The sequence below is a fragment of the Oncorhynchus gorbuscha genome, unplaced genomic scaffold, assembly GCF_021184085.1.
Source record: "Oncorhynchus gorbuscha isolate QuinsamMale2020 ecotype Even-year unplaced genomic scaffold, OgorEven_v1.0 Un_scaffold_4067, whole genome shotgun sequence".
Lineage (NCBI taxonomy): Eukaryota > Metazoa > Chordata > Actinopteri > Salmoniformes > Salmonidae > Oncorhynchus > Oncorhynchus gorbuscha.
In genome coordinates, this window is record NW_025748173.1 from 1 (window position 1) to 16,843 (window position 16,843).

Below are 16,843 nucleotides of genomic sequence, written 5' to 3' on the forward strand. Positions count from 1 at the left end.
AGAGAAGACAGACGAGAGAGAGAGAGAGAGAAGACAGACGAGAGAGAGAGAGCGAGAAGACAGACGAGAGAGAGAGAAGACAGACGAGAGAGAGAGAGAGAGAGAGAAGACAGAGAGAGAGAGAGAAAGAGAGAGAAGACAGAGAGAGAGAGAGAGAGAGAGAGCGAGAAGACAGACGAGAGAGAGACAGAGAGAGAGAGAGAAGACAGAAGACAGAGAGAGAGAGAAGACAGACGAAGACAGACGAGAGAGAGAGAGAGAGGGAAGACAGACGAGAGAGAGAGAGAGAGAAGACAGACGAGAGAGAAGACAGACGAGAGAGAGAGAGAGAGAGAGAGAGAGAGAGAGAGAGAGAGAGAGCGAGAGAGAGAGAGAGAGAGAGAGAGAGAGCGAGAAGACAGACGAGAGAGAGAGAGAGAGAAGACAGACGAGAGAGAGAGAGAGAAGACAGACGAGAGAGAGAGAGAGAGAGAGAGAGAGAAGACAGACGAGAGAGAGAGAGAGAAGACAGACGAGAGAGAGAGAGAGAGAGAAGACAGACGAGAGAGAGAGAGAGAAGAAGACGAGAGAGAGAGAGAGAGAGAGAGAGAGAGAGAGACAGAGAAGACAGACGAGAGAGAGAGAGAGAAGACAGAGAGAGAGAGAGACAGAAGACAGATGAGAGAGAGAGAGAGAAGACAGACGAGAGAGAGAGAGAAAGAGAGACGAGAAGACAGACAGAGAGAGAGAGAGAGAGAGCGAGAAGACAGACGAGAGAGAGAGAGAAGACAGACGAGAGAGAGAGAGAAGACAGACGAGAGAGAGAGAGAGAAGACAGACGAGAGAGAGAGAGAAGACAGACGAGAGAGAAGACAGAGAGAGAGAGAGAGAGAGAGAGAGAGAGAGAGAGAGAGAGAGAGAGAGAGAGAGAGAGAGAGAGAGAGAGAGAGAGAGAGAGAGAAGACAGACGAGAGAGAGAGAGACAGACAGAGAGAGAGAGAAGACAGACGAGAGAGAGAGAGAAGACAGACGAGAGAGAGAGAGAGAGACAGACAGACAGACAGAGACAGACAGACAGACAGACAGACAGACAGACAGACAGACAGACAGACAGACAGACAGACAGACAGACAGAGAGAGAGAGAAAGACAGACAGAGAGAGAGAGAAGACGAGAGGGAGAGAGAGAAGACGAGAGGGAGAGAGAGAAGACGAGAGGGAGAGAGAGAAGACGAAAGAGAGAGAGAGAAGACGAAAGAGAAAGAGAGAAGACGAAAGAGAGAGAGAGAAGACGAAAGAGAGAGAGAGAAGACGAAAGAGAGAGAGAAGACGAAGACGAAAAGAGAGAGAGAGAAGACGAGAGAGAAAGACAGACCAGAGAGAAGGTGAGATGTTCCTATGTATTATTATTGTTGATGTGTAATTCAATGCAAGTCTAATTAATACATTGAGCTACAGTTCATACAAACCTCTCCAGCTTTCGCACAATCTTTAGCTTTTCTGTGGAGAGTCACCCAGGTGTCTTCGTACCTTTGAAAGACAAGAAACTATTTAAACAAACGAGGCCTTGTGTTTTATTAGTGTTTCAATGTCTGCATCACAAATGGCACACTATTCCCTATATTGTGCACTAATTTAGACCCTGTGGGGCCTGGTCCAAAGAGACCTGTGGGGCCTGGTCCAGAGACCTGTGGGGCCTGGTCCAGAGACCTGTGGGGCCTGGTCCAGAGACCTGTGGGGCCTGGTCCAGAGACCTGTGGGGCCTGGTCCAGAGACCTGTGGGACCTGGTCCAGAGACCTGTGGGACCTGGTCCAGAGACCTGTGGGGCCTGGTGGTCCAGAGACCTGTGGGGCCTGGTCCAGAGACCTGTGGTCCAGAGACCTGTGGGGCCTGGTCCAGAGACCTGTGGGGCCTGGTCCAGAGACCTGTGGGGCCTGGTCCAGAGACCTGGTCCAGAGACCTGTGGGGCCTGGTCCAGGACCTGGCCTGGTCCAGAGACCTGTGGGGCCTGGTCCAGAGACCTGTGGGGCCTGGTTCAGAGACCTGTGGGGCCTGGTCCAAAGAGACATGTGGGGCCTGGTCCAGAGACCTGTGGGGCCTGGTCCACCTGTGGGGCCTGGTTCAGAGACCTGTGGGGCCTGTGTCAGATGTTCATGGTTCAGAGACCTGTGGGGCCTGGTTCAGAGACCTGTGGGGCCTGGTCAGAGACACTGTGGGGCCTGGTCCAGAGACCTGTGGGGCCTGGTTCAGAGACCTGCCTTACCTGGGGCCTGGTCCCTTACCTGGTCAGAGACCTGGATGGGGCCTGGTCCAGAGACCTGTGGGCCTGGTTCTCTGAGAGACCTGTGGGGCCACAGGCCTGGTCCAAAGTTGGATATCCTGCCTTAACTGAGAGCAACACCTGCCTACCGACTGAGCAGTTCTACTCCAGCAGAAAACTGTGTCAGATGTTCATGTCTGTTGAGAGACAGGAAATGAGTCATTAAGGGAAATAGACTATGAAGAGGATATAAGAGAATGAAAGTAGATTTAAATGGATGATTTGACTGGTACTCCTGGGACGTATTCATAAAGCACCAATCTAAGATCAGGTCCTGAGACACTCTGTCCATATAGTCTTTATTCATTATGATCTTAAAGCCCAACCTGATATTACATCAGACACTCACTCAGTTAAGTTAATAAATACACTTTTTTACTCTGAGACACTTTGAGACACTGACTCCTTAACTCTGAGACACTGTGGATACAGGCCTGCCTTACCTGTGTTACTCTGAGACACTGTGGATACAGGCCTGCCTTACCTGTGTTACTCTGAGACACTGTGGCCTGCCTTGGATGTTACCTGTTTACAGGCCTGCCTTACCTGTGTTACTCTGAGACACTATGGATACAGACACTATGGATACCTGCCTTACCTGTGTTACTCTGAGACACTATGGATACAGGCCTGCCTTACCTGCCTTACCTGGATATGAGTTTGCCTTACCTGTGTTGTTTGGAGACACTGTATACAGGCCTGTTACTCTGAGACACTATGGATACAGGCTGCCTTACCTGTGTTACTCTGAGACACTATGGATACAGGCCTGCCTTACCTGTGTTTCTGCTTTACTTTGGCCTCCTTTGATTTGTCACTCAGAGTCTTCATCCTGAAGGGAAATGATAAAGATGTGAGCTGGTAAAACAACATGTATATATGGGACAGCCGTCACAGCAATGTCAATATTCATTGGATGACAGTAGACACTTTGTCTGTTTCCTAAATGGCACCCTATTCTCAATATAATGAACTAATTTATACCAGAACCCAAAGTAGTGCACTATATAGGGAGCCATAAATATTGGCTGAGACTTGTTCTGCTTCAGTCTTCCGGCATCAGGTTCCAGTCCAGAATGTCTCTCTCACTTCCATCACATGATGGTCAGCTGAATGTAATCAACTTAGCGAGCTGTAGTTAGCGAACTGTATCAATACGCTTTGGCAGCATCTAAATTCATGCTTTTCATTTACTGCCAGCCTGGTTGTGTTTTGTGTTTAGTATTAGCTAGTTACGCACAACTTGTTCGGTGGTTTCGTCCCACACAGTTACATCCAGATAGATAGATAGATAGATATATAGCATTTCAGCCATGCTGGCAAAGAGGGAGAAACTAGCGAGCTAATTAACCTAGATGGGTTTTTAAATTGCTAATACAGAAATGTCAGAACAGGCAGGGTCACAAGACATAGGGCCATGAATGAAGCATTAGATAAAAGTAGCTTTAATACAAACCCCGTTGTGAAATCTTGCTGCACCGTCTGCAACCTCTCTTTGAAATTCTCAAACATCTTCCTGGTTTCTTCCAAGCTGCAAATACGTATTTTTTTCTTCTCTTCGCATTAACTGTATTAGCTAGCTTCTTTGTGAATATTCCTCAAGTGCCATGTCAAAGCTACGGGTCAATGTTCAGATTGTATACTTCTAGAAGTAGCTAAAGTCTGATAGATGCTTGTTGTTTGGTCTTTGCTCAGCTGTTTTCCAGTCGCAGTCAAGTGTCAACATGCAGTGGGGTTGTTGAGTATAATCAGGGTTGCGCAGCTATGCGCAGCCGACATTCTTTCACATAGAACACAGGAAGCCGTTCATCAAAATGTTACAATAACACATTTCTGAATATTTTGAGGATAAAATGATTGTGAGTTTGCATGAATATTTGTGTGTGTAGGGTAGCTTCTAAAAGCGGGTTTTGTATGAATGAACAGGTAACATGGTTAGAATGAACGATCCGGTAGGTGGCGACAAAAACCTTGATTACGTCTGTGCGTGCACACTGATTGGTTGTTGAGAAGTTCGTTGAATGAAGGGGGCGGTGTTTTACTCTCCGAGCCATATAAAATCCCACGGTTGTATTTTTGGACACGTCCTGATCAGTCCATGGACTGTAAAGTTTGAATGTTTGGTTTTTCCTGTAAAGTGTAAGTGCATCGATAGATTAAACTACTACAGGACAACATACAGAGAAATAAAAATGCTTTGCCATATAACGCGACCGGACTCGATGGTGATGGAGGTGGATGTTGATTCGAAGGCGAATGGAGAGGACTGTTTACACAAGGTACCGTAACAGTTATTATCATTCAAGTCTATTTTATTCCATGTTGTTAGTATCTGTGTGTTGGGGTTGCAAATTAATGCAGTTTTAATCATTTTGGTTTCTGTAAATATTTTGAGAATTTGAATAAAAGTGAACGTGTACGTGTAACAATGTAACAACAGCGTAGTACATGTAACGTTGTATTTAACTACCAGTCTTGAGGCATTGACTTCTTTTGTGAAGTGTGTTGTTCTATTGTTTTGACTCACAGGTCTGTCGGAAACTGGGAATAATAGAGGTGGATTACTTTGGGCTTCAGTTCTGTGGAAGCAAAGGGGAAAGTTTGTGGTTGAATCTCAGGAACAGGATCTCCCAACAGATGGATAACCTGTCTCCCTGCAGACTGAAGCTCAGAGTCAAGTTCTTTGTGGAACCCCATCTGACCCTGCAAGAACAGACAAGGTATGTTTATTGTAGGGGACCTATTTGCAGTAAGGCACTCTGCCTATTGTAGCTAACGGTACTGCAAACATTAGATAGTAGTGTATTTTTTTAAATGCAATAAGATTAACAAATGTAGTGACAGAACAGAATGGATCAGATAAAATTGAGTTAAACCCCACCCTATCAATCATTAAAACCCTGCTATTTCAGTCAACTTGTAGTTTTTCAGCCCATTTAGGATCAATAAATAATATGACCTACTGGCTTCTCTTCCCATCAAGGGGAAGTTTGACCTCCCGTATGCAAACAGTGTCTGGTGACGCGTCTGCAGCGAGTTAGTTACTGTGCATTTCACTGTGTGTCCAGCAGGTTCTATCCCAAACCCACATGTCAATGTGCTCTACAGGCGTTGTAACAGTGTATAACGTGACTCGGCGTGCATCCCAGAGGGCACCCTATTCTCTTTATAGTGCACTGCGTTCCTATGGGTGCACTAGGGTTGTGTCCCAATTTCTCTACCCTTATCCCAAAATGTGCACTTTGCACACTCCACCGTGCTGAGTGCTTACTGCTTTTTGAGGCCTGCTTAAAAAATAAATCACGGTTTTGATGATTTGGGATGAGTGCTGTAACAACACAGAATAAAACAATGAATTAAAGTCCCATGATGGAAGTGACTGTCCATTACTGCTGATCACTTATTAACCATCGTGGTTTCACAGTACTTTACTTTAATAAAATATTTCAGTTGTTGTGTATATTACGTTTGTTTTATTTGATGACTTTATTATTTCATTCCAAGTCATCTCATCTCTATAGAGCTCCTCCCTATGCTTTCTGACAAAATTAATATTTTAATAGTTCTTCGAAGTAAGGCATACTTTTATGACTGCTAAATACCAACTATCAATTACTTAGGTCATGTATTTTCAGGTAGAGATACCTGACGAAGCAACAGCTGCTCACTACTTCCCATCAAGACAACACATTCTTTTGCCTCTTTTGAAGCAGGTGTGAAAAGAAAAAACCCGCACATACCAGACAAGTAGATGCTCAATGGATTATAGTCATTGTAGTTAATTACCACGTTTTGATGCACTAAACTATGTAGAATATCGGCCTGTTGGAAACTACAACTCCCTACCACATCGCACAGTTCAGTCTGGATCTGATTTATCTCTAGAGGATCTGTGGAATATGAGTATTGAGCTCACAAAAATAAAAAATGGAATTCAAATAAACTACAGTATTATACCTGCCAGCAAACCAGGGTACTTACAGTACTATACCAGGGTACCTACAGTACTCTACCTGCCAGCAAGCCAGGGTACCTACAGTACTATACCAGGGTACCTGCAGTACTATACCAGCCAGCCAGGGTACCTACAGTACTCTACCTGCCAGCCAGCCAGGGTACCTACAGTACTATACCAGGGTACCTGCAGTACTATACCAGCCAGGCAGGGTACCTACAGTACTCTACCTGCCAGAAAGCCAGGGTACCTACAGTACTATACCAGCCAGCCAGGGTACCTGCAGGACTATACCAGTCAGCCAGGGTACCTACAGTACTATACCAGCCAGGATACCTACAGTACTATACCAGCCAGCCAGGGTACCTACAGTACTATACCAGCCAGCCAGGGTACCTACAGTACTATACCAGCCAGGATACCTACAGTACTATACCAGGGTACCTGCAGTACTATACCAGCCAGCCAGGATACCTACAGTACTCTACCAGCCAGCCAGGGTACCTAGAGGACTCTACCAGCAAGCCAGGATACCTGCAGTACTCTACCAGCCAGCCAGGGTACCTGCAGTACTCTACCAGCCAGCCAGGGTACCTACAGTACTCTACCAGCCAGGATACCTACAGTACTATACCAGCCAGCCAGGGTACCTACAGTACTATACCAGCCAGCCAGGGTACCTACAGTACTATACCAGGTTACCTACAGTACTATGCCAGCCAGTCAGGATACCTACAGTACTATGCCAGCCAGGATACCTACAATACTATGCCAGCCAGCCAGGGTACCTACAGTACTATACCAGCCAGGATACCTACAGTACTATGCCAGGGTACCTACAGTACTATGCCAGCCAGGATACCTACAGTACTATGCCAGCCAGGATACCTACAGTACTATGCCAGCCACCCAGAGTAATACTAGAGCCTAGTGTATTTTCTTCAATGAAAAAAGTATTTCCCCCCAAAAGGTAGCCTACTACTAGGGCATAGTTTCAAATGACATGTCAATGTCAAGCCAGTTTGGTTTGCCCTGGGTAACCCTGACACCGTGTATCGACTGACAAGACAGAGGGCACTGTGTGCCATGAAGGGGAGTGGCCTGACTACTATCCACATCGCTCTGGCCAAACACCACGCCCACTATAGTTTCTTCTAATGTGTGGAGCGATCGATAGAGCAGCAGAGTTACATTCAGGATGAGTCCTCAGGCTAGTTCAGGAACCTACTGTATGTGACCGTTATTCAGGATGAGTCTTCAGGCTAGTTCAGGAACCTACTGTATGTGACTTTTATTCAGGATGAGTCCTCAGGCTAGTTCAGGAACCTACTTTTATTCAGGCTAGTTCAGGAACCTACTGTGTGACTTTTATTCAGGCTAGTTCAGGAACCTACTGTATGTGACTTTTATTCAGGATGAGTCCTCAGGCTAGTTCAGGAACCTACTGTATGTGACTTTTATTCAGAATGAGTCCTCAGGCTAGTTCAGGAACCTACTGTATGTGACAGTTATTCAGGATGAGTCCTCAGGACAGTTCAGGAACCTACTGTATGTGACTTTTATTCAGGATGAGTCCTCAGGCTAGTTCAGGAACCTACTGTATGTGACAGTTATTCAGGATGAGTCCTCAGGCTAGTTCAGGAACCTACTGTATGTGACTTTTATTCAGGCTAGTTCAGGAACCTACTGTATGTGACAGTTATTCAGGATGAGTCCTCAGGCTAGTTCAGGAACCTACTGTATGTGACTTTTATTCAGGCTAGTTCAGGAACCTACTGTATGTGACAGTTATTCAGGATGAGTCCTCAGGCTAGTTCAGGAACCTACTTTATGTGACTTTTATTCAGGCTAGTTCAGGAACCTACTGTATGTGACAGTTATTCAGGATGAGTCCTCAGGCTAGTTCAGAACCTACTGTATGTGACAGTTATTCAGGATGAGTCCTCAGGCTAGTTCAGGAACCTACTGTATGTGACCGTTATTCAGGATGAGTCCTCAGGCTAGTTCAGGAACCTACTGTATGTGACTTTTATTCAGGATGAGTCCTCAGGCTGGTTCAGGAATCTACTGTATGTGACCGTTATTCAGGCTAGTTCAGGAACCTACTGTATGTGACAGTTATTCAGGCTAGTTCAGGAACCTACTGTATGTGACCGTTATTCAGGATGAGTCCTCAGGCTAGTTCAGGAACCTACTGTATGTGACTTTTATTCAGGATGAGTCCTCAGGCTAGTTCAGGAATCTACTGTATATGACTTTTATTCAGGATGAGTCCTCAGGCTGGTTCAGGAATCTACTGTATGTGACCGTTATTCAGGCTAGTTCAGGAACCTACTCTATGTGACCGTTATTCAGGATGAGTCCTCAGGCTAGTTCAGGAACCTACTGTATGTGACCGTTATTCAGGATGAGTCCTCAGGCTAGTTCAGGAACCTACTGTATATGACTTTTATTCAGAATGAGTCCTCAGTAGGGTTGCATATTTTGGGGAATATTCAGAGGTGAAAACTTTCCGTGGGAATTAATGGGAATATATGGGAATTCACGGAAATATATACTAATTCATATGAATACCATTTATATTTAGATGTGTTTTTTTGCATTGGATATACAGTGGGGCAAAAAAGTATTTAGTCAGCCACCAATTGTGCAAGTTCTCCCAATTAAAAAGATGAGAGGCCTGTAATTTTCATCATACGTACACTTCAACTATGACGGACAAAATGAGAAAAAAAATCCAGAAAATCACATTGTAGGATTTTTTAGGAATTTATTTGCAAATTATGGTGGAAAATAAGTATTTGGTCACTTACAAACAAGCAAGATTTCTGGCTCTCACAGACCTGTAACTTCTTCTTTAAGAGGCTCCTCTGTCCTCCACTCATTACCTGTATTAATGGCACCTGTTTGAACTTGTTATCAGTATAAAAGACACCTGTCCACAACCTCAAACAGTCACACTCCAAACTCCACTCTGGCCAAGACCAAAGAGCTGTCAAAGGACACCAGAAACAAAATTGTAGACCTGCACCAGCCTGGGAAGACTGAATCTGCAATAGGTAAGCAGCTTGCTTTGAACAAATCAACTGTGGGAGCAATTATTAGGAAATGGAAGACATACAAGACCACTGAATCTCCCTCGATCTGGGGGGTCAAAATGATCACAAGAACGGTGAGCAAAAATCCCAGAACCACACGGGGGAACCTAGTGAATGACCTGCAGAGAGCTGGGACTAAAGTAACAAAGCCTACCATCAGTAACACACTACGCCGCCAGGGACTCAAATCCTGCAGTGCCAGACGTGTCCCCCTGCTTAAGCCAGTACATGTCCAGGCCCGTCTGAAGTTTGCTAGAGAGCATTTGGATGATCCAGAAGAAGATTGGGAGAATACCATATGGTCAGATGAAACCAAAATATAACTTTCTGGTAAAAACTCAACTCATCATGTTTGGAGGACAAAGAATGCTGAGTTGCATCCAAAGAACACCATGCCTACTGTGAAGCATGGGGGTGGAAACACCATGCGTTGGGGCTGTTTTTCTGCAAAGGGACCAGGACGACTGATCCGTGTAAAGGAAGGAATGAATGGGGCCATGTATCGTGAGATTTTGAGTGAAAACCTCCTTCCATCAGCAACGGCATTGAAGATTAAACGTGGCTGGGTCTTTCAGCATGACAATGATCCCAAACACACCGAATGGCTTCGTAAGAAGCATTTCAAGGTCCTGGAGTGGCCTAGCCAGTCTCCAGATCTCAACCCCATAGAAAATCTTTGGAGGGAGTTGAAAGTCCGTGTTGCCCAGCAACAGCCCCAAAACCTCACTGCTCTAGAGGAGATCTGCATGGAGGAATGGGCCAAAATACCAGCAACAGTGTGTGAAAACCTTGTGAAGACTTACAGAAAACGTTTGACCTCTGTCATTGCCAACAAAGGGTATATAACAAAGTATTGAGATAAACTTTTGTTATTGACCAAATACTTATTTTCCACCATAATTTGCAAATAAAATCATTAAAAATCCTACAATGTGATTTTCTGGATTTTTTTTCTCTCATTTTGTCTGTCATAGTTGAAGTGTACCTATGATGAAAATTACAGGCCTCTCATCTTTTTAAGTGGGAGAACTTGCACAATTGGTGGCTGACTAAATACTTTTTTGCCCCACTGTATTTACCATATCATATGGAGACAGAAACATAAACCTTTTACCATATCATATGGAGACAGAAACATAAACCTTTTACCATATCATATGGAGACAGAAACATAAACCTTTACCATATCATATGGAGACAGAAACAAATATGGAGACAGAAACATAAACCTTTACCATATCATATGGAGACAGAAACATAAACCTTTTACCATATCATATGGAGACAGAAACATAAACCTCATATCATATGGAGACAGAAACATAAACCTTTTACCATATCATATGGAGACAGAAACATAAACCTTTTACCATATCATATGGAGACAGAAACATAAACCTTTTATCCATATCATATGGAGACAGAAACATAAACCTTTTACCATATCATATGGAGACAGAAACATAAACCTTTTACCATCATCATATGGAGACAGAAACATAAACCTTTTACCATATCATATGGAGACAGAAACATAAACCTTTTACCATATCATATGGAGACAGAAACATAAACCTTTTACCATATCATATGGAGACAGAAACATAAACCTTTTACCATATCATATGGAGACAGAAACATAAACCTTTTACCATATCATATGGAGACAGAAACATAAACCTTTTACCATATCATAATTAGACATAATTGCAAATGAACAGGCAGTTAACCCACTGTTCCTAGGCCGTCATTGAAAATAAGAATTTGTTCTTAACTGACTTGCCTAGTTAAATAAAGGTAAAATAAATAAAAATATTCAACCACCCATCAGAGCTGATTGCAATAGCCTGCTTTCTCTATGATTTGCTTGACCTTCACTTGAACTCTGCATCCAGCAAATGAGTAGATAAAGCATGTCTGGTTGGAGGGGTGTATGCTGGGAGAAGAACATTCAGAAATCTCTTCCAACACACATTGCCTGTGAGCATCAGAGGTGAACCAGTTGCATACACAGCTTGAGCAAGACATTCATCAGCATTTATCTGACTACGTTCCTCCATTGAGTTAAACAACGTCTGATTCCAGGAGAACCATGAGCTGTTGATAAGGTGTCTGATTCCAGGAGAATCATGAGCTGTTGATAAGGTGTCTGATTCCAGGAGAATCATGAGCTGTTGATAAGGTGTCTGATTCCAGGAGAATCATGAGCTGTTGATAAGGTGTCTGATTCCAGGAGAATCATGAGCTGTTTATAAGGTGTCTGATTCCAGGAGAACCATGAGCTGTTGATAAGGTGTCTGATTCCAGGAGAATCATGAGCTGTTGATAAGGTGTCTGATTCCAGGAGAATCATGAGCTGTTGATAAGGTGTCTGATTCCAGGAGAATCATGAGCTGTTGATAAGGTGTCTGCTTCCAGGAGAATCATGAGCTGTTGATAAGGTGTCTGATTCCAGGAGAACCATGAGCTGTTGATAAGGTGTCTGATTCCAGGAGAACCATGAGCTGTTGATAAGGTGTCTGATTCCAGGAGAACCATGAGCTGTTGATAAGGTGTCTGATTCCAGGAGAACCATGAGCTGTTGATATGGTGTCTGATTCCAGGAGAACCATGAGCTGTTGATATGGTGTCTGATTCCAGGAGAACCATGAGCTGTTGATAAGGTGTCTGATTCCAGGAGAACCATGAGCTGTTGATATGGTGTCTGCTTCATAATGTTCTGCTCCAATAGAAGTAGAGGGATGTTTGTCAGTTGCTTGTTGTGAGCGCTGAGGGAACGTTATGCACTTGGTCAGATGATACTGCATCATTGTTGCATTCTTCACATATGATTTGGCACAGTATTTGGAAATGTACACAGCTTTTCCTTCTTCATCAGCTGCAGTGAAATGTCTCCACACATCAGATGGGGCCCGTGGCATTTTCTTGTAAAGATGAGATAAATATGAGTATTAAAAAACAACAAATACAATTCCATGTACAGATGAATAGTGACACCGTTAGATTAAACAACTCCTTTGTAAGATAAATGTTTTAACATGAAACGGGTGAATTAACAATCCTCAGTTAGCTTGCTTGTGCCTGCTAAAACCCTCATGGTAGCAAAAACTAACTAGCAGATATTGTAAACAAGTTAGAAATTATATAAACACACTTTGCCATGTGTATGTGACCAATAACATCTGATAACCATGTGTATGTGACCAATAACATCTGATAACCATGTGTATGTGACCAATAACATCTGCTAACCATGTGTATGTGACCAATAACATCTGATAACCATGTGTATGTGACCAATAACATCTGAACCATAACCAATAACATCTGATAACCATGTATGTGACCAATAACATCTGCTAACCATGTGTATGTGACCAATAACATCTGCTAACCATGTGTATGTGACCAATAACATCTGATAACCATGTGTATGTGACCAATAACATCTGCCATAACCATGTGTATGTGACCAATAACATCTGCTAACCATGTGTATGTGACCAATAACATCTGCTAACCATGTGTATGTGACCAATAACATCTGCTAACCATGTGTATGTGACCAATAACATCTGATAACCAACCATGTAACCATGTATGTGACCAATAACATCTGATAACCATGTGTATGTGACCAATAACAAAGACTGTATGTTCAAAGACTTTCATGGAATGTTGTCCTCCAGTGATCAACCAACCCATTCTCATTGAAGGGATCGGGATCATGTCACTATGAGGTGTGTGTTTGTACAGTATTCACTCCAGAAACTAGGTCAGGGGTCAGGCAGCAGAATCATGGGCAGGGGTTTGTAACCAGGCTACAGACAGTCAGCCAATTGTTGCTTTAAAGTCAACTCCTGGAAGGAGTGCCACTACAGCCTTTTAAAGTAACAGGAAATTCACAACAACATCAATTTAGAGTTGACACAAGCTGCATGCGGACCACAATCCCTTGGGAATATTTTTCTGCTCCAACAGTTTTAAAATGTCCCTTTATAGCTTGGCCCTGAGCCAAGTGCCATCAGACTGTTACTTTAACACACTGGGCTGTTGCTACAGGAGGATACTGCAGTCAGTCAGAGGGTTACTTTAACACACTGGGCTGTTGCTACAGGAGGATACTGCAGTCAGTCAGAGGGTTACTTTAATACACTGGGCTGTTGCTACAGGAGGATACTGCAGTCAGTCAGAGGGTTACTTTAATACACTGGGCTGTTGCTACAGGAGGACACTGCAGTCAGTCAGAGGGTTACTTTAACACACTGGGCTGTTGCTACAGGAGGACACTGCAGTCAGTCAGAGGGTTACTTTAATACACTGGGCTGTTGCTACAGGAGGACACTGCAGTCAGTCAGAGGGTTACTTTAACACAGGAGGACACTGGGCTTACTTGGGCTGTTGCTACAGGAGGACACTGCAGTCAGTCAGAGGGTTACTTTAACACACTGGGCTGTTGCTACAGGAGGACACTGCAGTCAGTCAGAGGGTTACTTTAACACACTGGGCTGTTGCTACAGGAGGACACTGCAGTCAGTCAGAGGGTTACTTTAATACACTGGGCTGTTGCTACAGGAGGACACTGCAGTCAGTCAGAGGGTTACTTTAACACACTGGGCTGTTGCTACAGGAGGACACTGCAGTCAGTCAGAGGGTTACTTTAATACACTGGGCTGTTGCTACAGGAGGATACTTGAACAGAATGACAGTGTTGAATTAAATCTTAAATTCCACACTGACAGCCCATATGTAGGCTAACTATACTGAACAATTATAAATGCAGCATGAAATAGAAGATCCTATAAATGTTCCATATCGGATCATTTTTAAAAATGTATTTCAAATTTGGTGCAGAAATTTGTTTACATCCCTCTCAGTGAGCATTTCTCCTTTGCCAAGATAATACATCCACCTGACAGGTGTGGCATATCAAGAAGATTATTAAAAGGCATGATCATTACGTAAGTGCACCATGTGCTGGGGACAATAAAAGGCTACTCTAAAATGTGCAGTTTTGTTAGACAAACACAATGCCATGTCTCAAGATGATGGAGTGTGCAATTGGCATGCTTACTGCAGGAATGTCCACCAGAGCTGTTGCCAGAGAATGTTAATGTTAATTTCTCTACCACAAGCCTTCTCCTTGAGAATTTGGCAGTACAATCAACCGGCCTCAAACCCGTAGACCATGTGTAACACGCCAGTCCAGGACCACATCTGGCTTCTTCACCTGCGGGATCGTCTGAAACCAGCCACCCGGACAGCTGATGAAACTGCTGAGTATTTCTGTCTTCAATAAAGCCTTTTTGTGGGGTAAAACTCATTCTGATTGGCTTGGCCAGGCTCCCCAGAGGGTGGGCCTATGCCTTCACAGTCCCATCCATGGCTGCTCCACTGCCCAGTCATGTGTAATCATAGATTAGGACCTAATGAATTAATTTCAATTGACTGATTGCCTTATATGAACTGTAACAAGGTAAAATGGTTGTGTTTTTAATTTTGTTCATTATAGTTTGGTCTTGAGACAGTCACAGTACATACAGTAGGTTAGGCCTGTACTAATAACACAGCTGACACGAGGCCTGTAGTAATAACACAGCTGACACGAGGCCTGTAGTAATAACACAGCTGACACGAGGCCTGTAGTAATAACACAGCTGACACGAGGCCTGTAGTAATAACACAGCTGACACGAGGCCTGTAGTAATAACACAGCTGACACGAGGCCTGTACTAATAACACAGCTGACACGAGGCCTGTACTAATAACACGGCTGACACGAGGCCTGTAGTAATAACACAGCTGACACGAGGCCTGTACTAATAACACGGCTGACACGAGGCCTGTAGTAATAACACGGCTGACACGAGGCCTGTAGTAATAACACGGCTGACACGAGGCCTGTAGTAATAACACGGCTGACACGAGGCCTGTAGTAATAACACAGCTGACACGAGGCCTGTAGTAATAACACGGCTGACACGAGGCCTGTACTAATAACACAGCTGACACGAGGCCTGTAGTAATAACATGGCTGACACGGCATATCTGAAATGCTGAACTTCAGAAAAGACACATTGCATAACTGACAGTTGTGGGAAAGAATGTCTGAAACCTTAACATAACCAGTAAGGACAACTTCTCTGGCTAAACAAAGGATTGAGAAAGTCAATTTAACAGAAAACGACAGATGCTTTTAATCCTCTGTCGTAGTGTAGCCTACATCCTGTAATCTACGTGGAAATTCATATCATTTCTTAATGTACAGTAGGACTACGTAGATTAAATTATTCATTCTCATAGCCTAACATGGGCAAATACACCTAATGTGAGCATGCAGGCTAATATGCAGTCGAATATGCAGGCTAATATGCAGGCTAATATGCAGTCTAATATGCAGGCTAATATGCAGTCTAATATACAGGCTAATATGCAGTATAATATGCAGGCTAATATGCAGGCTAATATGCAGTATAATATGCAGGCTAATATGCAGTCTAATATGCAGTCTAATATGCAGTATAATATGCAGTCTAATATGCAGTATAATATGCAGGCTAATATGCAGGCTAATATGCAGGCTAATATGCAGTATAATATGCAGGCTAATATGCAGGCTAATATGCAGGCTAATATGCAGTAATAATATAATATGCAGGCTAATATGCAGGCTAATATGCAGTATAATATGCAGGCTAATATGCAGGCTAATATGCAGGCTAATATGCAGGCTAATATGCAGCTAATATGCAGGCTAATATGCAGTATAATATGCAGGCTAATATGCAGGCTAATATGCAGTATAATATGCAGTAATATGCAGGCTAATATGCAGTATAATATGCAGGCTAATATGCAGGCTAATATGCAGTATAATATGCAGTATAATATGCAGGCTAATATGCAGTCTAATATGCAGTCTAATATGCAGTCTAATATGCAGTCTAATATGCAGTCTAATATGCAGTCTAATATGCAGTATAATATGCAGGCTAATATGCAGTCTAATATGCAGTCTAATATGCAGTCTAATATGCAGTCTAATATGCAGTATAATATGCAGGCTAATATGCAGGCTAATATGCAGGCTAATATGCAGGCTAATATGCAGGCTAATATGCAGGCTAATATGCAGTATAATATGCAGTATAATATGCAGGCTAATATGCAGGCTAATATGCAGGCTAATATGCAGTATGCAGTATAATATGCAGTATAATATGCAGGCTAATATGCAGGCTAATATGCAGGCTAATATGCAGGCTAATATGCAGGCTAATATGCAGGCTAATATGCAGGCTAATATGCAGGCTAATATGCAGGCTAATATGCAGGCTAATATGCAGTATAATATGCAGTATAATATGCAGTATAATATGCAGGCTAATATGCAGGTGGCAAGATCATAAAGTGTCATGTTTTTTTTTGTAACAATTGTTTATTTTTTTGTCACATTCAGCAGATGGATTAAATGTGAAATGTGTTAAGGATC

At 43.2% G+C, this 16,843-nt stretch overlaps 1 protein-coding gene and 1 long non-coding RNA gene across 2 annotated transcripts in view; one reads left to right on the plus strand and one right to left on the minus strand.

Annotated features, from left to right (window-relative positions):
* Positions 1–1,445: 1,445 nt before the first annotated feature.
* LOC124028348 lies at positions 1,446–4,196 on the minus strand. The gene is made up of 4 exons (XR_006837583.1): positions 3,755–4,196; positions 3,077–3,130; positions 2,388–2,435; positions 1,446–1,507 (listed from the first exon to the last, which is right to left on the minus strand). It is a non-coding gene; the product is annotated as an uncharacterized LOC124028348 (long non-coding RNA).
* Positions 4,197–4,246: 50 nt separating this feature from the next.
* LOC124028347 (E3 ubiquitin-protein ligase MYLIP-A-like) overlaps positions 4,247–16,843 on the plus strand; it is a 28,548-nt gene continuing 15,951 nt past the window's right edge. Inside the window, 2 exon segments of the mRNA XM_046340452.1 lie at positions 4,247–4,577; positions 4,828–5,018. Of these exon segments, the coding sequence (XP_046196408.1) occupies positions 4,320–4,577; positions 4,828–5,018 (449 nt within the window). The 5' untranslated portion in view covers positions 4,247–4,319.